Source organism: Rhododendron vialii, chromosome 5a (genome assembly GCF_030253575.1).
Source record: "Rhododendron vialii isolate Sample 1 chromosome 5a, ASM3025357v1".
Taxonomy (NCBI): Eukaryota; Viridiplantae; Streptophyta; class Magnoliopsida; order Ericales; family Ericaceae; genus Rhododendron; species Rhododendron vialii.
This window is the reverse complement of record NC_080561.1, coordinates 4,980,429-5,004,201: the sequence shown is the minus strand read 5'-3', so window position 1 is coordinate 5,004,201 and position 23,773 is coordinate 4,980,429. Positions and strand designations below refer to the sequence as shown.

The following is a 23,773-nucleotide window of genomic DNA, read 5'->3' as shown; positions in this document are numbered from 1 at the left end:
TCAAAAGATTCAAGACTTCACCTGAATGTCACTAACCGTCTACTTCTCAGACTAAATACATTAATAAATTCACATCAATCCACGTTAGTCTATATAAGCCATTCCAAAACATCTTATTATTTCTCGTACAATACCACAATCTTTATGGTGTCCACATTTATCATCACCAATTCCCTTTATCGCAAAACTATTTCTTTCTTTAAATCAAGTACTTCCCATCAATAATCACATGGGTCACCTCGGGTCTAGTTTCCTCGAGCGTAGGGTCACCCCGAGTTTATTCCCTCAATAATAATAATCACATGGGTCACCTCAGGTCTAGTTTCCTCGAGCGCAGGGTCACCCCGAGTCTATTCTCTCAATAATGACCACTTGGGCCACCTTTCACATTTTTCATAATCGTCATCGTTTTATAATCATCTCCATCATCAATATATCAGTTGTGCCACAAAACTTCAGTCAACCATTATATGACTCCACAAATATACGTGTTCATGTCTTTTTATTAGTTTACATATCCTCATCCCACATAACGTACTAAGCCCTTATATATAATCCCTCAATACTCTATCCATTTGTTTCTAGGCTTGAACCTCATTGGACGAGTGCCAAAGGAATTGAAAAAAATTCTACGAGTCGTGAGGACACAAGTCATTATATTATCTTAACAGTTATTTCACAACATCAATTCCACTTCTAGCATTCTAAACAATCAACTTTATCATAACATCGGCTAATGAATAAACACATACCATTCCCCACATTTGTCACCATACTCTAAGTAACCTACCAACCCATAGTAACTATATGACGTATGACCCGCCTGTATCGATACTTAAACCTTAGATAATGAATGCCATTGAGAATTAATAGTTCAAGAATCAAGAGGACAAGAGATCCTGCTAGACATGCTCACGTCTACCCATAATACTCAGTACAACACCCCATATATCCTACGGTACTCCTAACCAGCTTTACGGTACATTTCTCATTTACAACAAAACTAAGATGACACTTAACGATTGTTTGAAGAGTGGAAATGATCAACGAATCATCAAAGGACGAGTAACCAAGCTTAGAGATGGTTTAAAGGTGTTAGAAGTGATCGGGGGTCAAAAAAATGAAGTTTAGGACAAAGCTGCAAAGCTGTCCCAAAGCTGAAAAGCTGTCCCTAAGTCAAATGTATCGATACCTAGCACAATGGTATTGATACCATTTCACCAAAAAGTGTTCCAGACGCAAGGGTATCGATAACAAAGACCAAAGGTATCGATAACAAATGATTTTCTAGGTTTTGGAACACAAAGGTATCGATACCTAAGCAAATGGTATCGATAATAAGTGATTTTCTGGGATTTGAAATATAGAGGTATCGATAACAATTTCAATGGTATCGATAACGATTCACTTCAAACAGAATTTCTGCAAAATTTTGAAACTATTCCTAACAATCAAACCAACAATTTCAAGCATGATCAAAGTACAAATTCAACTCATAGGCATATAGAAGGAGCAAGAAATCCCTACCTTGCAATCGGAGAGCAAACACACAAAGAGATCGGGCCACGCGAAGCCTTGAACTCAAACTTTGAAATACGCCCAAAATACTGCTCTTCGAGCCAAACCGGATGAGCTACGAACCCAATAACACGTGAGGAAGATGGAGAGAGGGTTGGGTTCTTTGGGTTTTTGAGCTTTGGTGGAGGAATGAGTGAGAGAGTGTGAAAGACCGAGAGGGAGGGAGAGAGACGTGAGAGTTGAGAGAGAGAAATACATGGGATTTTTAATCCTCTACACACACACTCCTCTATATATACTCACACACCCATCAAATTATACTAGCACTCCCTCCAATTACGATTCCAGCACACTAACTCCAAATCAAATAAACTTAACAAATTTCATATTTCCTTCAATTATAATATCGGATAAACCTTTTAATAATTTCTGAAATTACGGTTCCTTACAAGTAATTACGAGTCCTTACAGGTTTAATCTAGACCGTCAATTAAATTTTGTGTTTTATCAACACTGTCCATCACACAAAGTCACAAACCCTACTTCATAACTTCAGATTTCACCTTCTCCTTACGTTTTGTAGCTGCAACAACCATAATTTCTCTCTCTTTTCTCTCTCATCCTCTCATCCTCTCTGCTCTCGCCTCTCAGCGTCGATCGGCAGCCCCAATTTCTCTCTCGGCCTCTCACCCTCTCTAGCTCATAACCACCAAGCCCACCAGGCCACTACGCCTCCCTCCCCTTCTCAGAAACAGTGGAACCCTTCGACCTTCTCCTTAGCTCCTTTGGACAGACTACAGAGAGATCCAAAAATCTCTTGTCTTTCCTAGATCAGGCTTCTCTTGATCGAGTAAGGTACTAAGCGCTCTCTCTCTCTATCTCTCTCTCTTACAACAATTTGATACCCCGCTGCCGCAGTGATTAGCTTCACCATATGTAGTTGAAGACTGAAGTTGATTTACTGATTAGTGTTAGGCTGTTAGCTAGCTATTCTCCTCATAAATATTAAGCATGATTTACTAATCCATTTAATGTATGTATAGTTTACTCTCACGGATCTAATAATAAATTAGTTAGGTAACCGATAATAGAAATTGATGGCAACTACAAGGAATTTTTTTTCTTAAAGCCCGAACTAGGGATGGCAAAGTGAACCGAGCTGATGGGTATCCGAACCGTAACCGAAAAATTTCCCCGACCATAACCGAAAAATTCCCCGTGGCTATGGGTATGGTTGAGGCCTTGGATAACCGAACGGGTATCGGTGCGGGTATGGTTTAGCATATTTCCGAACCGATCTCCGAACCGAACCGAAACCATAATATGTACTTACATATATATAATAAAAGAGACCAGGGGTCGAAGTGGAAACTTACAAAAATTTTAGGGACCATCTTGTTACATGTGTCTTAATCTAAGGACCTGGGGTGTGATAACCCTATATAATTGAAAGGGCCACTCGGATTCACGCCAATCTCTCGCCTCTCCCACACAGAAAATTCAGTGTACATCATCGCTTCACATATCTTGCTGCCGTTCATCGTCGCCTCGTCGGTCTCGCTATCTCCGACCGTAAGTCTCTTATCTCTCTCTCTCTCTCTCTGTATTCATTTCTCTCTCTCCTCTTATTTTCGTTTCAATCTGTCTAGGGTTAGGGTTTGCAGGTGCTGACTTTTACGATCTCCTATTTCTAGGGTTTCCTAGGGCTGATTTTAAGTTATTTGGGTTAGGGTTTACGATGGCTGCTCTAAAGGAGCTTCTCCCGCCTGCCAAATCATCCGCTGCAACCCACTACGATCACTCAAACGACCCATGGTTCAAGCAAAGGTACACCGCGGCCGAGGCCGAGCGATCCATTATAATCAAATCGAACCCGGTCCCTCCATATAAGAATCGAAACGGTTTTCGGCCCAATAAGCCTGAAGATTTCGGAGATGGCGGTGCGTTCCCCGAGATCCATTTTGCGCAGTACCCACTTGGTATGGGCAGGAAAACTAGTGCTAAACCTGGGCAGAAGACTTTGCCTGTTACTGTTGATGAACATGGGAATGTCACCTTTGATGCTATTGTCAAGCAAAATGAGAACGCGTCGAAGATTGTGTATTCGCAGCATAGGGACCTTGTGCCTAAGATATTGAAAGACGCAATGGAGGAGGGAGAAGAGGATGAGGAGGAGGAGGAGGTGCAGAAGGAGATCGAGGAGACTATGATGCAGACGAAAGCAGAGCTTGAGAAGATTGTGAATATGAGGTTGAGTGCGGCTCAGCCAAAAAACGTGCCAACCCAGTCTAACGATTCGAAGTTTATTAAGTATAAGCCGTCACAGCAATCTGCTGCGTTTAATTCGGGTGCAAAGGAGAGGATTATTAGGATGGTTGAGATGCCTGTGGACCCGTTGGAGCCGCCTAAGTTTAAGCACAAGAGGGTTCCGAAAGCCTCTGGTTCTCCACCAGTGCCGGTTATGCACTCACCGCCTCGTCCTGTTACTGTTAAGGACCAGCAGGATTGGAAAATTCCGCCCTGTATTTCGAATTGGAAGAACCCGAAAGGGTATACGATCCCACTTGATAAAAGACTGGCTGCTGATGGTAGGGGGCTTCAGGAGGTTCAGATTAATGATAATTTTGCAAAGTTGTCTGAGGCGTTGTATGTTGCCGAACAGAAGGCTAGGGAGGCTGTGGCAATGAGGTCAAAGGTTCAGAAGGAGATGATGATGAAGGAGAAGGAGCGGAAAGAGCAGGAATTGCGGGCTTTAGCTCAGAAGGCACGTTCTGAGAGGACAGGGGCGGCACCACCACCTGCTGCTGTTCCGTTGCCTTCTGACAGGAGGATGTTAGATGATGCTGATATGATGGGGGATCATGAACGTGTTAAAGAGAAGGATATTCCAAAGGAGACAAAGGAGGAGAGAAAACAGCGGTTGGAGAGGGAGAAAATAAGGGAGGAGAGGCAGAGAGAGAGGGAGAGGGAGAGGAGATTGGAGGCCAAAGATGCAGCTGTGGGGAAGAAGAGTAAGATTACTAGAGATAGAGACCGTGATATCAGTGAGAAGGTTGCTCTTGGGATGGCTTCTACTGGTCAAGGAAGAGGAGGCGAGGTTACGTACGACCAGAGATTGTTTAACCAAGAGAAGGGGATGGATTCAGGGTTTGCTACCGATGACCAGTATAATGTATACGATAAGGGTCTGTTCGCTGCTCAGCCTACTCTTTCAACCCTTTACAGGCCCAAAAAAGATGCAGATGATGAGATGTATGGAGGTGCAGATGAGCAACTGGACAAGATTATGAAGACTGAACGATTTAAACCTGATAAGGCGTTCGCTGGCACTTCTGAAAAGACTGGTCCTAGAGACAGGCCTGTTGAGTTTGAGAAAGATGTGGAAGAAGCTGATCCATTTGGTTTGGACCAGTTCTTGACAGAGGTGAAGAAGGGTAAGAAGGCCCTGGATAAAGTTGGCAGCGGAGGGACTATGAAAGCGAGTGCTGGGGGATCTATGCGAGATGGGTATGAAGGGTCTAGTCGTGGTCGAATTGCTTTTGAAAGGGGGCGTTAAACAGCCCTCCAACATAGTTAGGTATGATTATTTCATCGTTTCTGGGAGTGCCTGCTTTAATTATGCCTTTGTTGGTAGATTTGTGCCCCCTGACTTCAGGAATGGCAAAAACGTTGGTAGCTTTTGTCTGCTAAGTGAGATTTTCATTATTACTTGAAGTTTACTGTAATAAATTTGTACTACTATGTTGAGCATTGTTCTACAGCTTCTTTTCTTTGTGCTGGGCTTCAGGTGATATTATTAGTTTTGTGATGTAGATTTGTGGTTGATCTGTTGTCTGTTGGTATGTCTTATAGATTTGATTCCAGAGAGAGAGAGAGAGAGTAATAGAGATCTATAAATGGCACGCCTATTATTGCCCAGTATTGCCTCCAAATATATACGGGGGAATTTGACTCCCAGGTTCCGTCACGACATTGAGCTTTTACATGTTTTTCTTGCAACCAGAGATTTTGTATCGATACATGTTTGTACTTTCGATTTCAATTGGCAAATGAGGAAATACTTGAACAGTACTGAATAGTGAGAACTTTTGAACAATACCCTAGTCCCTGATTTGAGTATTCCTCTGTTGCTTGATTTTGTGCACTCTTGAGTTCCATGGCTGGGAAAATGTTGGTGTCTTTGTCTTGCGAGTGACATTCTCATTACTCTTACAGGTTTCATCTTACCTTCTGAAAAAACTTGCCCCTTGTTTGGTGCTGGTATAGTTTTCCTTTTCCTATTGGGGTTCTATCAATATTGTTAGGTTTGTGATGACCATTTTGTGAGATCAAAGAATTTTGTTATGAGTTTAGTTCAGTTGCTAATGGCATCATAATTTGGGTATTCCATTGAATTCTTATGCCATGAACAGGTCTGGTTTGTGTTTATTTTAGCACTTCCCTAGTCCAACCTTGATGAAAGTCATTTTACCAAGCATTTCCTTTGGGGATGTTTCTGCCCAATGGCTTGTAACCGTGGCGTGAGCATATCATAACTCTTACTGGGAAGGAAGCCAGCTTGACTGTGGCGTGAGCAAATCATAGCTCCAGAACGCCACTAACTCTTTATTAGGTCAGGGATGGTCTAATAAAAATAATCCTGTCAAAGTAAAAAAAAAAATTACTGGTCTGGTCCCCAGATCATCCTTGAAACTGTGACGATGGTACCAGCAAGCGCGCACTCAAATGCGCACACACAGTTTAATGCATTTATCTCTGCCTCTCATAACGTTTTAATAAATCTTTTGAGTGCACGTAAGGGAAATTCCTCTACTTGGGAGGTAGTTGTCCACAAAATTTGTTCCATGGTGAGAGCAAGGATTCTATCAATTCCCAAACTTTCAGAAGTTCAAGCAGACCAAGTTAATCATGCATGGAACTTTTCTGGAAATTAATTGCTCATTTTTGTCACATATTGATATGCAATGCACCATTTGTTTTCCAAGCTGTACAATATGCCATCTGCAAGGTATGTTGACAGGTTTCAGGGACTAAATCTTGGATGCCAGTGCTTTTTGTATAAAGATATGAAGTGTTATCAACACTTGACTGCTGCTACTACTATTTACAAAGTAGTTATCTTAAACTCTTTGCCTCTTCCATTTGGTTTGTGTGTGCCAGCATATGTGAGCCCGTGAGCTGTGTGTTTGAGCCCCAAATTTTTTTGAGAGTGGAGGTAAGAGTTAGTGGGAGTCTCTTGGTAAGGGAGAGTGGAGGAGGGTGTTAGGGTCCTTCCCATTGCTTTTAGAATTTTGGTGATTTAGGTTTCGACGGGGTAAGTAGGAGAGCAGAAAAGCAATGGAGTCTCTGTTCCTGATTCTGTCTTGCTACCTATCATTGGGATCAATTTCTGCGGTGTTTGTGTAGCTTTCTGTATCAGCTACTGCTTCAGTTTATTGTCATTATGGCTGAATGTTGGGTGTTGATAAGGCTGTCCATTGGAAACTTGCATGATGAATACTCTATCTGCAGTTTTTATGTCACAGTTCTCCTCTTCCATAATATAGGTCTGTTCTGCTATCAGGGAATTATGAGTAGCAGTGGCTGTCCTAGTTTGTTCTGTAAATCTGTTCAGCTATCATTGGTAGTAGCTTTCTTGTTTTGACCTATCCTGGGGGGGTTGTCCCTTGGATGTTTACTGCTTTACTAGGGGGCTTGTCCCTAGTTTGATCTTATAACTCTTCTGTGGCAATCTGTTGTGTGGTGGCTTTACTGCCTTGGCTGCTTTTGCTGATTGCTGCTAGTCCAGCTATGGCTGCTATATTGATTGCTGCTAGTGCTGCTAGTAGATTTGCCTACTGCTGTCCAGTCTGAATTGTTGCTGTTTGCTGGCTGTAATGGCAGCCGATAGCTGCTGCTGCTGTGTTCTATGGAATCTGCTCTGCTACGGCTTTGAATGCAGTCCTGTACCCTCTGCTTTGGTTCTGTGTTCTATGGAATCTGATATGCTATGGTTGTGGTTTAGCTGTGACTGCTGCTTTAGTTGCACGCAATCTGTTGCATCTCAATCTGTTGGCCGTCGTGGCATCAGAAAGTTGCTGAAGTGTCGAGTAGCTGCTGTATGGCAGCAGCAGCTAATAGTTGCTCAGTTGCTGTTGTCAATTACTGGTGGTTACTATTGTGGTTTTTTGATTAATTACTGGTGGAATTTGCTCAGTTGCTAATTACTGGTGGTTACCACTGCTGATGATACTTCCAAGATCATTCATCTAGGAAGATCAGCTTGACTGGAATGTGTCATTTCTAAAGCTTTAAAACTAAGAGAACAAAAGCAATTGGAACGCTTGCCATAATTTGGCCAGATTTTTCAATTGTGCCCCTCAATTGGAGAGCCACTGGTTTAGGCACTTTGGTGTTTTCGTCTATTCACCTCATGACAAGAATGCGGGCTAGATGAAGCCACGTCTCCGCTTTTGCCTTTACCTTTCCTTCGTTTGGTTTGGAGCAGATAGAAGAGAGAAGAGAGAGAGAGAGAGAGAGAGAGAGAGAGAGAGAGAGGAGACTATGTTGGAGACTGACTAAAAAACGAAAGAAATCAGCGGTGGCGAAATCAGCGGTTGTTACTCGTTCCTTTAGGTTCGGTTCTTGTTTCTCTTGTCTTGGATTTCTATTTTCTATATCGATTTATGGACGTGTTTTTGCAGTTGCGTGTTTTTTTTCGTGAGGTTGATTTCGGTGTGCAGTTGCGTGTTTAGGGTTTAGGGAATGTCTGAAGAAAGGTGATTACTTTTGTTACTTTCGGGTTCAATTACTGTCATCTGATTCTTGTAACCCGATGGTTAAATTTTCTGCTTTCCGCTTGTAAATTTTTGCGACGAGTTGGGAAGGTTATACATGTGTAACACAAATTCTTAGATTTGTGGAGTGAGTTATCTGTGTAAACGTCTGTAGCTCATTTAATGGCTTCATCACCCTTGGGTGGGTTCCTAAGGGGGGTGTGTGTGTGCGCGAGGGGGGGGGGGGGGGGGGGGGGAGAGAGAGAGAGAGAGAGAGAGAGAGAGAGAGAGTATTATTTCGTACAAGACTAATAAAACATATTCAGAACATATTCCCTACGTTAATCTTATTTGTTACACATTTTTTGGCTTCATGAGTTTCCAACCTCTGTATTTGTGCTTTTACGCTCAATGCTTACGTCTCAATATACTTCGTCGATAGTATATTGACGGTAGAAATGCTTTACCTATGAGTAGAATTGCAAACAAACCAACCCAACTCAACCCAACCTTCCATAAGCTCAACCTCACCTCATAAAAAAATGTACCAGAATCACCTGTCAAACCTGGGCTCAAGCTTGACACACAATCCCAATGCCTAAACTCAATAATGTATTTCCATATCGAGCATCGATCTTTTTATTTTGTCTCAATAAATTGTATTATACTTCATCCGTGCAGAGGTGGCTCTACATGGATGGTTCCATGATCAACTGAACACCCAAAACAAATTTTTTTTTGTTTAGAATACATATAAAGTGTTTTTGGTCTAACATTACTTTGAACACCCAACTCAAATGTCAATGCAATTGTAATAGTCTTGAACAATGTTTTCAAATCGGGATACGTATTGTGTATCGTTTTTTTCACTTGTATAGTTCGTATCAAGATACGTATCGTATATCTTGAAATACGTTTGCTGGAAGAGTAAGAGTTTCTGTTATGTAGTTAGACAACATTTTTGGAAGAGGGAGAAACTAAAGACAAGAGTGGGGCTTTTTTTTGGGAGGCTGCTAATGCCACGACTAGTTCTTTTACTGCCACGAGAGATTAAACCGAATTGACACTCTTGCCCTCTAAAGTTGACAAATGTTCTCTCTTTCTTGCTTTCGTTCCTCTGTTTCTGATCTCCTTCTCTCTCTCCTCTTGCCTTCTTTTCTTTTCTTTATCCCGAAGACCCCACCACTTGCCACCAAGTCCACCATCGTCACCATGTGGATGGCCAACCTGGTATGCATTGACATGACAAGCAGTTTCCCGCAACCAACCTCGTTGACAAGCGCCTTCGCCATCTCCACCGCCCCTGGGGTCACTGTCGCTAGTTTCTCAAGACTCCCGCCACACCACAATCTTCAATTCCTCATCACATCCGAACAAGATGAAGAAAAATATGAGAAACCCGCCGATTTCAAACCCTTAATTTGGTTCCTCTCCAAACCATTTGGACTCTTCGTTCTTTTAAATGAACAAACCCCTCTCCTTTTGACCCTCATGACAATGGATTACAGATCCAAAGTTCCAAACCCTACCCAATTCGAAAATCCCATTTGTTGTAATGGTTATCCAAAATCACATGAATGAAAATGAATTCCAATTGGAAATTGTAGATTTATAAGCTGCGAATAACTCACATGCCCCCTTGTAGTGGGTACCCATTTTGGGTTGCTTTATAGTTTGTGATGGAGAGATTTACAAAGGGTGTTGTACGAAATCGGTTGCATACAATCCAAGTTTGGAGATTGTACAGGTGGCGTTGGTGGTGCCGTGGCGGCGGAAGGTGACGGTGGGAATGAAGGAAAATGTGGTTAATCCACGCAAGGGTAAAACAAAAGAGACATTGGAAAAGGAACACGAAAGATGAGAGAACCAGGAAAGAGAGTTGGAAGGAAAAACCAGAAAACGTGTCAGGAAGAATGAGGGCAAAGAGAGTCATTTGTGGTAAAGTTTCGTGGCACTAACACTATCGTTCGTGGCATTATCGGTCCCCTTTTTTTGGCTTGGTACAAAATGGTTAGAATTCATCCCTATTTGTACTACTCCATGGAAGACTCTAGTATAAAGATATTTTCATATAAGATAAATTTTGAGATAATTCTAGAATTACACATGAGACAAATCCTCAAAAAAAAAAAAAAAACTCTAGATATTTCACAAGAATATTCTAGAGCGCTAAATATTTTAGAGTTTCTAAGAACTAGATATTTATATCTTTTTCGATTATATCTATCATATTTAGGTTTTGTCAATTGGAGCTTTGTCAAAATTCTAAATTTATTTTATGTTTTAACAACGTTAATCATAATTAAAATATAATTAAGAAGTAGATACACTTAATAACACCAACAAACTATGCTTATATTTAAAAAAAATTTAAGATGCAAAATTTCAAGTCTCTCAACAGAAGCCTATTACATTAAGGCTTTATGCTACATTTGTTAGGAAAATAAAAGTAAGACAAAATACAATCGAAGTATGATTCTTTCTTTTATACAAAACTTACATTGAGGTTGAATTTCTATTAAAGGGTTTAAAAAATGCCATAATTAGATCAAACGGCTTAGATTAATGCATTTGGGATTTTGCTTCTTGAAATAAGGTCCGACTTTTTTTGAATAAGTAATCGTAGGATACGTACAGAATAGGATACGCGTATAAATCGTAAGATACGTGATCGTATCGTATGATTTTTATACAAAAAATATACATGATGGGATACGCATCCTTCTCCAAAGGAGACGATACAAATCGTAAGATATGTATCATATATTGTAAGTTTTTAACAATTATGGTCTTGAACACCTAACCCAAAACCAATTAAACACTCCATACCCACTTACAACCCATCAATCCAGGTAATTCATATTTGAATACTCAACAGATTACCTCAAATATAGCTCACAATCATAATAAATAAATAAAAAAGAGAAAAAGAAAGAAGAATCTATAGGAGTAAGTATTATGTTATACATTCTCTCTCCATCTATATTGTTGATGGCTTAAATGTGTTAATTTTGCATTTATGACAATAACATATTTTTTTTGTTTAGTTAGCTTATAGAATTACGGATAAAAGCTATAAAAAATTCAACTACGTTGCAAAATTCCTTTAACTTTCTAATATTCCTTCGAATTAAGACTACGATAAAATATCCCATCATGTCATCTTAAAAAGCAACATATTTTTTAAAAGGTCTACCCAACATACTTGCTACAATTTTATTCAAAGGGAATTTAGTAGATTAATACGCTGGTTAAATGTTGATACAAAATATGAAAACTCGTCTAAGACAACTGTAAAAAATTATACCCCCTCATTCTCGAAACACTGTCTAGTACACAATACGACAACTTCAAAAAAATAACTATTTTTTTTTTTTTTGTAAAAAACACAGTATATATTTTAGTTCTCATTTTGTCTCGTAGTTTTTTTTTTTTAGAATAGAGGCTATGTTTTTTTACCACACTATTTATACTAATTTATGAGATTTTGTACATATATTATTGGTTAATAAATTAGCCAGTAGAGTTAAGGTAATTTTTGAACACCCTACCACAAATTCCTGGAGCCGCCAGTGCATCCGTGCATAATTTACTCTGAACTCTAAAGAACAATTAACTAGTCTTACTTTGAAACTTTCAATACATTTAAGTCAAAGGTTTCACTATCTAATTCTGCTTTTCTGAGCCTTGTACACACATCAGCTTAACTAATCTGATCATAAGAGCAAGTTTCGCCATTGCCGTCAAAGTTTAGTCTTAGGCCTTTGTAGACTGACTTCATGCACAAAATATTTCCCCCCTTGTCCATATGAATACATAAAAATTACATTATTCAGTAGTATTTACTTCATACTATGCCTTATGCTCAATTCCAAACTCTGACTACTGCAATCTAACCACAAAAAATAGGTGGAAGCCTATCAACACGTGGTCCATCTGCATTCATATTCAATCCATCTTTTCCAGAAGCAATAGCACTTAACAAATGGTAAGAATTATATATACAAACAAAACAAATTCAATCAAATTATTTGCCTACTTATTTCACTGTTTTTCCAAACCCCTCAAGGTGCATCACAAATGCTGAAAAAATCAACAATCTTCCAACAGCAAATCTTCAAAGAGCTGCACATAAGAAACCTACTGCTGATGACATCATTTCAATGGTCGATTTACCAACATCGGTAATTGAGGTAATTAGTCTCTAACAATAGCATAATTCACTTTAACTGCAATATATCAATACATCAATTCTTAAACATAGCTACAATCTCATTCTTTCTCTTTATGCACTATTCATGCAAGCCTGAATATCCAAGCGTAGAAGCCACCGTCCAAGTGTTTTGACTTCAATCAGAAATTTTACTACCTATCTTGCTCGAACTGCAATAGAGCCACTTATGCTCATGCTGATGGCAACTTTTGGTGTAACTATTGTGATCAAAAAGTGCCACCATTACTAAGGTAACAAACTTCACTATCTACACCTATTCAGTACATACCATCTATCTAGCATTCTGTTTGTCCTTTTGTTTTGCATTAGTATGAATGGGCACTCATGCATTATATCTGTTTGCTTATGTTACAAAACATTCAAAGTCATTGAACTTTTGTATATCATTTCAACCTTACTAATCACTATGGTCTAACCACTATCTGCTTAAGTGAAAGTTTGGAAATAGATTATATCGGTGGTTCGTATAAGTTCCATATTCATCTAGAGGACAAAAATATTGCAGCCCTCCTTTTAGATATCGATTACATCCTGTACCTCTGGCTAAGCTCCCTTCAAATACACTTCGCATAAATTAACCATTGTCGCCAACTAATAGGCTTTAGCATAAGTTTTTTTATTTCTATTTTTTTTATCAGCAGCTTTAGCGTAAGTTCACCATTGTGGAAAATCATATCAGTTTTCCCCAAACATCTTGACTTGGTGCATATGTATCTTAACTTGCTTAGTGTTTATGGGAATATCTTAACTAATCGTTTATTGCTGCTAGAAATCTACTGTGTCATAGTTATAAAAATATGTATTTAACATGCCGTTAGCATAAAGACAACTGCATGCAAAACTTCGATCACATCACAATATCTACTGTCTCGTTACTTCTATGTCTTAGCTAATTGATTATTGCTGTTAGAAATGTACTGTATCATACTTCTTCCAGCATTCATAGCATCATGGATTGCATTGTAGTATAACATTTCACATTAATAACTAACAACTGAGATGGCTTTCGGTAAAAAGCTTTGGAAATTAGATTTCCCACTTCCATCCTTTGGACCTTTTTCTTGTGAGTAGTTGAATCTACATGTGGATGCATATTAGATACAAAGGGTTAAACTCTACTTCCTCACTGTATCCAGCTCCTTCCTGATAACCCCCCTTTTTTGCTCCTTTTCTCATACCCATGTGAGTTATTATCATAAGTTTGAATGGTTTTTGCTATAGTAGATGCTGAGCTTTGTGCACCTTACGTGAAAAAAAGAGAATCATGGGCTAGCCACAATTACCAATAGCAGAAATTGGAAAGCTCTTTGTAACCTATCCACTTTATTTCTGCTTTATTCTACATACTTAAGTAAAAAAAAAAAAACTTATTGATGAATGACTAGACTGAACTAACGCTTTACCGATACCTTGACCACTACAAGAACAATCCTCGTTGCTGCTAAGATCCATACATGCTATTCAATTCATGCTCATGTTCAGACTTTTAGCACAAATAACCTCTCATTAAATGTAAACTATCTGCAGGCTCAAATTCAATGTGGAGATCGCAGATCAACTGGATCCATCCCTGCCACTGTATTTGCAGAAAAGGCAGAACAGCTTTATGACATCATTGCAGCAGAAATGGTCAATAATACAACTGATGTACGTTATATAACACCTTCGCTTCACTACATTAACCTGCCTACATTAAACACCGCACAATCAACTAACATAAAACATTGCACAGGGTAATCTGTCAGTTGAAATGATTCAGAAGCTATCCACTCCCAAAAAATGGGTCCTCATCCTAAAGGCATCCATGTACACATATGGAGCAATTAGCCAATGAGTCTTCAATGTCCACTCTGTTTACAACACAGTTCCTGATCAGCAAGCACCTGAGCAACCATCAAGCCAGAATCTAAGCCCAAACACCCTAAAGAAGGGTGGAGCGAAGGCACTCTCAATAGTAGTCATCAACAAATGACGACACCATGGAACAAGATAGCCCTGTGGAGCCTTTCAAGAACGAGCAAAAAAAGGAAGAAGCCCTATGAAGCAAACCTTTTGTTCTACCTCTTAAAATAGTAGACATTGCAGCAAATCTTTTGATGTCCATAATTTGCAGCCATCTCTACTATTCTAGCTACAAACCTTTCTAAAAACTCAAGACAAATCTTTTGGTTCATGTTCTTTGTCATGAAGATGTATGAAACTCCCTTTTGTGTAATTGGCTTTGCCGTTACTTCAAAGTATTACATACAAAGTTAATCAGCTGGAAGCTTTATCAATTTCTTCAAAGGCCTTGCATATGAGCATGTGAATTTCATTTTTTTTATCCATTCCATGATCAGGAACTTACATCTGGAATTTCTATATTTCACCATTATTTGCAGCATTTTCTTTTTCTGTTGTATACTAGAGGTAAAGACAAATATTTGCACATGTGCCTACGCGTATAAAGAAAGAGGAAGAGAGAGAATTTTACCATGCTTTACTGTGTTGATCACTTATTCACACGCGCACATTCAGGAAGAGCGAAAGAGTTTGCTGGATTTATTGTTACTATTGTTGTGGTGAGTGCTTAGATTTTCGGTTTAGCAGATTTCGATTTCTGTGCTTCATGTGTTGTTGTGAGTTTGGGAGCTGTAATATAGCCTCCGTGTGTTCTGCGTTGCTCTAATGTGATGGTGCATTGGACCCTGCTCTTCAATGCTTTGTATTGTAGCATATATAGATGCGGTGGTCTATTTGTACATAATTTCTGCGTTCAAGATGGTACCAATGATATGGGATCTGGTTTATATATTCATAGATTTAGTTAATGTACTGAAGCTAATAACTTCCATATATTCTCTGATCGTGTATTTTGTGCCTGTCTTTTTGTGGTTTTGCAATTCAATTACACGAATCTGTGCTCCGTTCATCCACTGGTTTTTATAGGGATCATCAAGTTTTTGGAAATAATAATCGCCGTGATTACTATGTCATTGCTCATAGTGGTGATGAAGCAATTGCTGCCCACGTAGAGCATCAAGGAACTGATCATACGATTTAACAAGTTTCCCATGAATTCAGATGTCACTACGCAACACCTCCTACCAATAACAGGCGTGAGACACCTCCTACCAATAACAGGCATGAAACACCTCGTGCTGGCATGAAACACCTCGTGCTAGCACGAGCCGCTTGCCTAGTATGTGTATTTTTCCCATCTGTTTGGTATCCCTCTCTTAGATGGATGGGAAACAATTGTTCAATTTGCTTCTAGTCCTATGTAGCAGCTTGACGTAGACTCTCTTTTGATTTGGTTTTATTTGTAGGTTGTATATTCGGTTAGCCTCTTTTTAATTTCAAGCTGGTTTATCCAAAAAAGAGAGTATAACATCACAATTGAGAGAGAGAGAGATGCATATATCTTTGCCACTCATAAGGTTCTAATAAATACTTTGAGTGCACAAACAAGTACATCATCACAATTGAGAGTTCCATGAACATCCCAGCTAACTGCTAACAAAACAAAAATGTTCAAAAAACCCACCCAACAGTAAAAATATGTCTTCATTGCCGAAAAATAAAGGTGAAAGTGAAGAACCTAGAGCTTCACAGAAGGGAACCTTACATGAAAACAGATTTGTAAGATAAAACCAAGGCAACATCTGCTTGCCTGCAATAATATAAGTACAGGACAAGGTCAAGAGGTGGTGCCATTATTTTGGGAAAAACTTTCCGGCACGAACTTTCCTCGCTTTACAAGTTTAAATTCCACCAAGTGCAACTTCTAAGAAAATACTGCAGAGTCAATTTGTTGAATGTTGGGAAAGACTTGTCTCAAAATGGTCACATAGTTTGGAGTACTTGCCTGCACGGAGTTGAAGAAACGAGTTAGGTGACAAATACATGTTCCTTCCTAGAAGTACTTGTGCTAATTGTAACTTGCATTGTATAACAGTTCAGCGGAGACCCACTTGATTCTAAATAACATTAGAAGAAGCAAATCCAATTAACTGACGGCAGGTCAAAACCGTAGCAGCAGTATAACAAAGAGACTACAGATTTGAAATGAGATCATCACACGCAAGGAAAAAAAAGGCTTGACAATTTCAGGCCAGCATGAAAGTCCAAATCAGAGCCTCTCACCCAAAGGAAAGCCACATAAGAAGCAGCAAATAGTTGAAAGCAACAAGGTTTATATGCAGGTAATGTAGTTTTTAAGACCCATAGACTAAGAAATAGACGTACACATGGATTACGCTCAAGGTAAATGGTGGTGAGCTTGTCTCTTGAACCAGAAACTGCCTCGGCAATACCTTCTAGTGATGTTATTTGGTTGTCATTAAGCCATAGATCCTCCAGTCTGCATTGAATTATCAGGCAAGAGGTCAACATTAAGTTTCAAAACAGATGACGTAGACTGAGAGGAAGAGAATCCATACTGTGGCAGGTTCTCAATGTCGTTAACTGCTGTTAGCTTATTGGATGACACATCCAGGACCCGAAGATTTACCAAGGCTGACAGGCCTTCCATTTTAGCAATACCATTATGGCTCAAGTAAAGTTCTTCAAGAGCAACACATTCCTGGAAATTAGGGCATAAAGTACATGACAATACATCATTTCCATGCCAACTAGAAATGCTGTTCTGCTTTTCTCAAAGAATTCCTTGTGAACAAAATTATTTTAAGCAATGAAATACCTCCAATCCTGCTATAGACGTCAAGCGATTGCTTTGCAAGCTAATCTTCTTAATGCATTTGAGGCCACATAGGTTAATGGCTCTGATACGATTCCGACCCAACCATAGCTCTTGTAAAATTGTTAAATTTTGTAAATTTTCCATTACCTGAATAAACAAAGTACATCAAGGTTGGGCATATAGTACAGAAACTATATAGATAACATATGGCCACATAAATTTTATATTTGCCTCCAACTCTCCCTTAACAGAGACAGAGAGTAGACATTATGGGCTTTTTACCAGTCATCAACCAATATGCATACAACCCGCACCCAGTTATGAACGTTTGATATGGTATGGGGTATGACATGATTCAAAACACACCCAGATAGAAATTCTAATATCATGATACATATATCAAAGCTGTATATATACCACGTCCGATTTATGCTTTATACATGTACGAATATAAACCAGAAGGCAACTAGGCAAGTTTGTCATACTAAATATGCAAGAAGCTATCTGTCTTCATACACCTCTTAAGTTACAAACTATTCTCACTTTCAAAGTTCAGTAACATTTTCACATGACAAAGATAGAAGTTACATTACGTGGACACGAACTTGGACCTAATTGACCACAGTTTAATCTGTTTCCTATTTCTTTTATATCTTATGGTATATAAGGTATATTAAGGGATTCTTGTATCTCTCATATCCATCATAGTCTTATGCTACACCTCCACAAGAAAGGCCAGAACTCAATCGCAAGCTAGGCCGGACCATCATCCAAAGTGTCAAATACATATTCAAAGTGGAAGCGAATTATCAAAATTTTAACTAGATAAGGAAATGGTATACTCGAACTATTGAAAAACAATTGGTATCTAATATGGTCCCATAACGTACATGATACCTTCTCAATGTATATGTGCTTCATAGACTGCACATATTTGACAAACATAACAGTATCTGAACATAGCTCTAACTTGCATTAGGTACATGCTTTAACAGATCAGATTTCTTACCCGAAGTCTATTTGAGCCCAGTTCAAGAATTTGTAGTTCATGAAAGTGATCAATCTCCTCTATCTTAGAAACTTCATTTTTTGATACATAGAGTTCCTTCAGCATGTTGGAGACCGTTGACAATCCATTCAACAATGAAATCTCATTGAAAGACACATCAAACACCAAAAGCCTTCTGAATATGCTAAGATCAGGAATCTTTGTGAGCCTATTATCCCTGAGCACTAGCTCCTGCAAAAACAAGACATGACTGTTACGTAAACCATACAACTGAAATGCCTTGTCAAAGAATAGAAAACAACAATAATCGCATTCGCAGTGCAATGGTGGAATTGTACACATGAAAATTACCCAGTATATGCATATCTAAACATGAACGTGGTCACAGAGGATTATTACAATCAGAAAATGATTCATTTATCTGGTTGCCTTGATGATTAAAAAAACAAAAATAATTCTGCTTGCCTTCAATTCTAGAGATGAGTGCTATTTGGTAGCTGAGAAAACCAAGACATAAAACAGGAGTTTGTTACTATTATCCTAGCCTTCGATACAGTGACTGACATCTTAGCCACCAAAGCAGGTTGGGAGACCAAATTACTCGGTACCATCTAAAGATCTCTGGCTGCTAATTAAAGCTCTTCCATTAGAGAATGAGGGTGGATATTTCGATTTCTATGAATTCCACGTGCACATACGCAAAATTTGTGTTCTGAGCTTCTAAAGTCTCCTCGAGTCCAAAAGTTCCAGAGTAGGCATCAAAATTAAATTTACTCACATTTCCTACAAATTTCCAACAAACATGAAAGCCAAGCAAAAGTAGGCAAGAATGAAGAATACAGCTAAAAGGATAAATATGCAGCATCAAAAAATGTTTGAAAGGATAAAACCCAAGATACTCCTAAACCAGTTTAGCTAGTTTAACAGCCTTTTGTTCTCGGGCATCTCAGTTCACGAAATTCCGAGATAGAAACACTGAGCCTTCGTTTGGATAGCTGTGGATTTCAGATAAAGATATTAGACAACCCCGCAATGGCGGGAGCCTCGTGCACTGGGTTTGCCCTTCATTCATTATTCACTAAAAACAGCTCATATAGTTTACCAAGGGATTTTGCTATTGAATTTGACAACTCTGAAATAACTATTCAACGGAAGTGGTTTCAAATCCTTCATGTCAAGCATTTTAGTTATATAAAAATCCGCAAAATAAGACATCTTTCTTTTTTAACTAAAAATTCATCTTCTGCACTAGTTTCTACAACATACAACTAAACTTCCTATATTTTCACTAGAACTGAACACCAAGTCTACTCATTTGAAAGCCAGTTCATCCAAACGAAGCCCAATTCCTTTTAATATTGTCCATTCAAGCGGGGAACGGGTATCCGAATTGGGCTCCGTTTGGATGGACTGGGGAATGGTAAAATAAAGGAATCGAGTTTGAGGATCCAAACGGTAAATTGTTACCAAAATGACAAAAGCCATCTTTAGTGTCAAATTTGACACCAACTTCAGCATTGTTAAATCTCTCAACCCATCTGACCAATCGATTTAAATCAAAAAATGAGATGTGTTTAATCTGATTGTCTAATTAGAGATTATGCCAAAATGACACCAAAGCGGTGCAAAATCGTTATTTTCTGCCTTCCGGACAAAGTTATTTGTGTAGTGGGCTGAACCCGAGCACCCGTAAGGGCTGAACCCAAATAATCAAATGGGCTGATAATAGCAACAGACTAGCAGGAATCCGTTGGGCCGAGCCCAATGCCCATACGTTCCGTCTGGGCCTAACCCAGGCGGACAGAACCCGCATCCTGGGTGCCAAATATGGGTAGAAAGTTATGGACCGGGCATGAGCCCGACCCATGGAGTCGTACCTTGTAGTGGCTTCTGGAAGGTTCTCGGATCTTCTTGACATGCGGTTTCTGACTACTTGGCACTCCAACGATGTCATTTGTGACGTCACTAACCGAAGCGGTTATGCATGATGTCACGGGTGCATGCCAAGCATGCTTTACTTACGGAGTGAGTACGCATGGCCTATAAAGACCAAGGGATAAACCCAAAGCAAAGCTATGCCGTTCCTCGCTACAGTACTCACCCCATCTTCTCCACTCACTAACTTGAGCATCGGGATCGTTTGGCTGGTCACAGCCCTACGACTTGTTTCGCAGGTTACTTGGTAGCGGAAGAAGGCAGACGGTTCCAACCCGAGAAGAGTTCTCGAAACCAACACCCACAATTACTTTTTTAATCAACTCATAATCAAATTCTGAGTAAAACTACTCCTCTAAACTCACTCCAGTCCTTGACGCACACCCATACCAGATTGAGTTTTATTCAAATTTTTCATCAAATCAAGGGAGACTCAAATTCTTTTTCAAAATTTTTGAAAGCTTATTTTGCCCTTATCAATTTACAACTATGGCATTAAAGAAGCTCTTACTCCAAATTTGTGCTTACATTTGGGTTTGTCTATTGGAGTACTTCATACGAAATTAAGCTTTTAACTTTTACTCGAATTTGCGTAAAAATTTAGGTAAGGGCTGGAGATGCAACCGCAATCTAATATAAAAAGCAACAATTCACTATTACAATTAGGGTTCAAAATATAGTACCTTGAGGCCCGAGATTTCGTCCCAGTGAGAAATGGGCTGGACGCCGGCGTCGTCCAGGAGGTTCTGGCGCAGAGAGAGCTTCTTGAGGTGGGAGAGGTGCTCAATCCTGGGGTCTAACGCGGAGAGTCGATTGGCGGTAAGGTCTAACTCGGTGAGACTCGGGGGGAGGTCGACCGATTCGAGGTCGTGGAGCTGGAAGCTGGTGAGATCGAGGACCGTGGCGGATGACTCGTCGTCGTCGTCGACGACGGTGGTTGTGTGGTTGTTGGGTTGGGGTGGTAGTTTGGCTGGGTCTTCCATTGATTGCGTCCCAGAGAGAGAGAGAGAGAGAGAGAGAGAGAGAGCCGAGTACGATAGTTAGCAAAAGATGAATGGGTAAAAGGGGAAGAAATTTCTGTGCCGGGTGGGTACGAAAGTGGGGACGCGGGGGGCTGCTGTCCCAATTTTGGGGCCCACTCCGGTCTCGCTTTGATGATCTAAATCGTTCACTTTGTAAAGCTTGTCGTATAGAACAACTATGCAAAAAATCAGCTTAATTGGATATTATTAAGTACCTTATCGAAGCCCATATAACTCTCAGTCCATGGGTTACAGTGGATTTAATCCAGTGTTTCTGATCCATTCTTTTTAAGATAAAAAGGTTCCGATCAGGTACTTAATGATATCCATTAAGCTGATTTTTTTGTATAGATGTTCTACTTGACGAGTTCTACAAAGTGAACGATTCAGATCATCGGAGCAAGACTAGGGTGGGCCCCAAAATGGGGTGCAGCAGCCCCCTCCCTCCCGAAAGTGGTGCCCGCTCCGCGAATTCAAGCTGCCAATTGCAATTTTTGAACGGTTATGATTTAGACAAAAAAAGGAGAGAGAACATATTGGGATGATAGGAGAAAGACAATTTCAATCTAAACCGTCCAAAAGTATATTAGACGGCCCGCATGTTCGAAACAGGTACTTCATGGAATATATATTCACTTGGCACTGAAAAAGCTCTCCATAAGAGGCAAAAAAATAACGTAGTGCCACAATTTTGGCCGTTGATTTTGCTATTCCTTTACACTTGCAGAGTAGCATCATTAATAAAAAAAGAGAATGGTAAAATTATTCCCACAATTTTTTATGCAAATATTGTAGTGGGGGTTAACAGGTATAAGTATGTTAATCAACAATGGTTCAGGGGATGTTCACAGCCCTGAACCCCAAATTCGCCTCCCGTAGAACTCGAACCTCTACCACCACTGTGGAGGAAGAATGAGACAACCAACTTCACTGAAAAGAGTTTCTCCTCCAAATCTTCTTTTTTACTCAGTAATTTTTTGGTAGTCCTAATGAAGCACCACTAAGTAGCATACCGATGAGATAAGACCAATGGAAATTAACCAATACGCAAGCACTTGCAGTTTTGGCAAGAACTAAATCCTCACCTTCCATGTAGAAGATGTGAAAGGGTGTCATTGAGCTACAAACTCGTTTGCAGCACCACAAATCTTTCCAAATTATGTGATTTTCACGTAAATTATGGAGTTCATACAAATATACAAACGAGAAAGAGTCGGACCACTTCTTAGCAATGCCCCATAAGGACTGAGCAATCACTAGTAAAAGGAGAGAGAGTTTTGATTCGAAATAAAAAGAATAAATTCGGTTTGACCCAAAAAAAAAAGTTGACATGAAGTATGTAGTATTTTCTCCGTTATAAAGTGTTTGTTCGGTTCGTAAAATAAAAATTTGAAAATAATACTTCTTCATTTTTAACAAGTAAAATTCAGATTTTTTTCATAAATTAAAGAACTCATGTACTGTAGTAAATTCTTGAAGAATTTTCAATTCTTTCTTGAAAATTTAATAAATTTTTATTTTGTATACTGGACAAACATTTTGAGACGGAAAAGTAAGGATATATTCCCTTTGCCAGAGAGCATTGCTTTCGGCACACAGTGCACCACATCATTATTAGCAGAATGTGCCGTTCTGCTTTCTATTTAAACCTTCTTTTTCAAAAGGAAGGTAATTTCAAGCTCAAATATAATAAAAATGAAGAATAATTTTTAAATTTTTTTTGCACCATTTAAAAAATCTTAATGAAATCTATCAAATTAGATCCATATTGGTAGAAAAATTATTTGCGTAAACATATAATTTTTTTACTTGAAATTACATTTCTTTTCAAAAAGTTCATTTTTTAAGAAACTGGAACAGAGTCGTAGTCTCGCAAGCATACCTTCAAGTTCAAACCACGTGCTTTGAACGCTACTATTAACTGGACCAATCACTTTTATACTCTTTAGTATGGATGGACGTGGACCTATATGAATTCATTGAATTCTCCTAATTCGAATCAAATATATTTTAGTAACCGACTCTAAATGATTGAGACATAAGGCTCGGTTTGATTTGGTTTGATTTGATCCTCCTTTTCCTCATATATGCGTAACCACACATGTTGTATGAAACCCACAGAAGAAAATGTTTATTGCATTTGTAATTTGAATAGAGATTAAATTTTTTACATCACCATTATAAATATTTGCTTCATTCAAATCAATTATATTGCGTCACGTCACCATGTTCAAAAAATTGGGACAACTGTTTTGACGACATGCCGCAACATAATTAATTTGGAGGAAACTAATGTTTACACTGACGGTATAAAGAATTTAATCTCATTTAAATATGTTCATGTGATTTACCGTATTTTAAACAAGGCGAAGCCTTCGAATTGGAGAGCACTTTTGAAAAATTATGTACTGACTTGAGATGGTGTGAGCCGTCGGAACTGTGTTTTTTTTTTATCATCTTCACCAAGAACAAATAGTGGCGGAGTCAGAATTCTGATGAATTACGAAAAGTGGACGATAAATAATTTCTGTTAGCATATTGTAATTGATGCACGTGAGCTTTTGTACATCGAACGGTTCTGAACACAATTGTATCTTACTTTTTTAAGTCATAACCTGA

General features: G+C 39.1%; 3 protein-coding genes and 1 long non-coding RNA gene across 5 annotated transcripts; 3 read left to right on the top strand and 1 right to left on the bottom strand.

The window, feature by feature from the left end:
• The first annotated feature begins 3,074 nt into the window (after positions 1-3,074).
• Positions 3,075-5,290, top strand: LOC131325479 (SNW/SKI-interacting protein A). Its single transcript, XM_058357769.1, has one exon. It carries the CDS (start codon positions 3,257-3,259, stop codon positions 5,072-5,074), a length of 1,818 nt encoding a protein of 605 aa, XP_058213752.1. The 5' UTR covers positions 3,075-3,256; the 3' UTR covers positions 5,075-5,290.
• Positions 5,291-5,303: 13 nt separating this feature from the next.
• On the top strand, positions 5,304-7,794 carry LOC131325480 (uncharacterized). The gene is made up of 2 exons (XM_058357770.1): positions 5,304-6,629; positions 7,402-7,794. The coding sequence occupies exons 1-2, from the start codon at positions 6,483-6,485 to the stop codon at positions 7,597-7,599; spliced, it is 345 nt and encodes a 114-aa protein (XP_058213753.1). The 5' UTR covers positions 5,304-6,482; the 3' UTR covers positions 7,600-7,794.
• Positions 7,795-12,129: 4,335 nt separating this feature from the next.
• Positions 12,130-14,822, top strand: LOC131325478 (uncharacterized). The gene is made up of 5 exons (XR_009199721.1): positions 12,130-12,261; positions 12,343-12,466; positions 12,579-12,737; positions 14,035-14,154; positions 14,240-14,822. It is a non-coding gene; the product is annotated as an uncharacterized LOC131325478 (long non-coding RNA).
• Positions 14,823-15,890: 1,068 nt separating this feature from the next.
• Positions 15,891-21,171, bottom strand: LOC131325477 (protein phosphatase 1 regulatory inhibitor subunit PPP1R7 homolog). 2 transcript variants are annotated; one of them, XM_058357768.1, is made up of 6 exons: positions 20,816-21,171; positions 18,198-18,428; positions 17,189-17,335; positions 16,929-17,071; positions 16,735-16,849; positions 15,891-16,354 (listed from the first exon to the last, which is right to left on the bottom strand). In XM_058357768.1, exons 1-6 carry the CDS (start codon positions 21,113-21,115, stop codon positions 16,274-16,276), a joined length of 1,017 nt encoding a protein of 338 aa, XP_058213751.1. In that variant the 5' UTR covers positions 21,116-21,171; the 3' UTR covers positions 15,891-16,273. The 2 variants fall into 2 exon arrangements, with proteins under 2 accessions (XP_058213751.1, XP_058213750.1); XM_058357767.1 differs by lacking the exon at positions 15,891-16,354 and having other exon boundaries at positions 16,465-16,849; positions 20,816-21,168.
• Between the last annotated feature and the right edge of the window lie 2,602 nt (positions 21,172-23,773).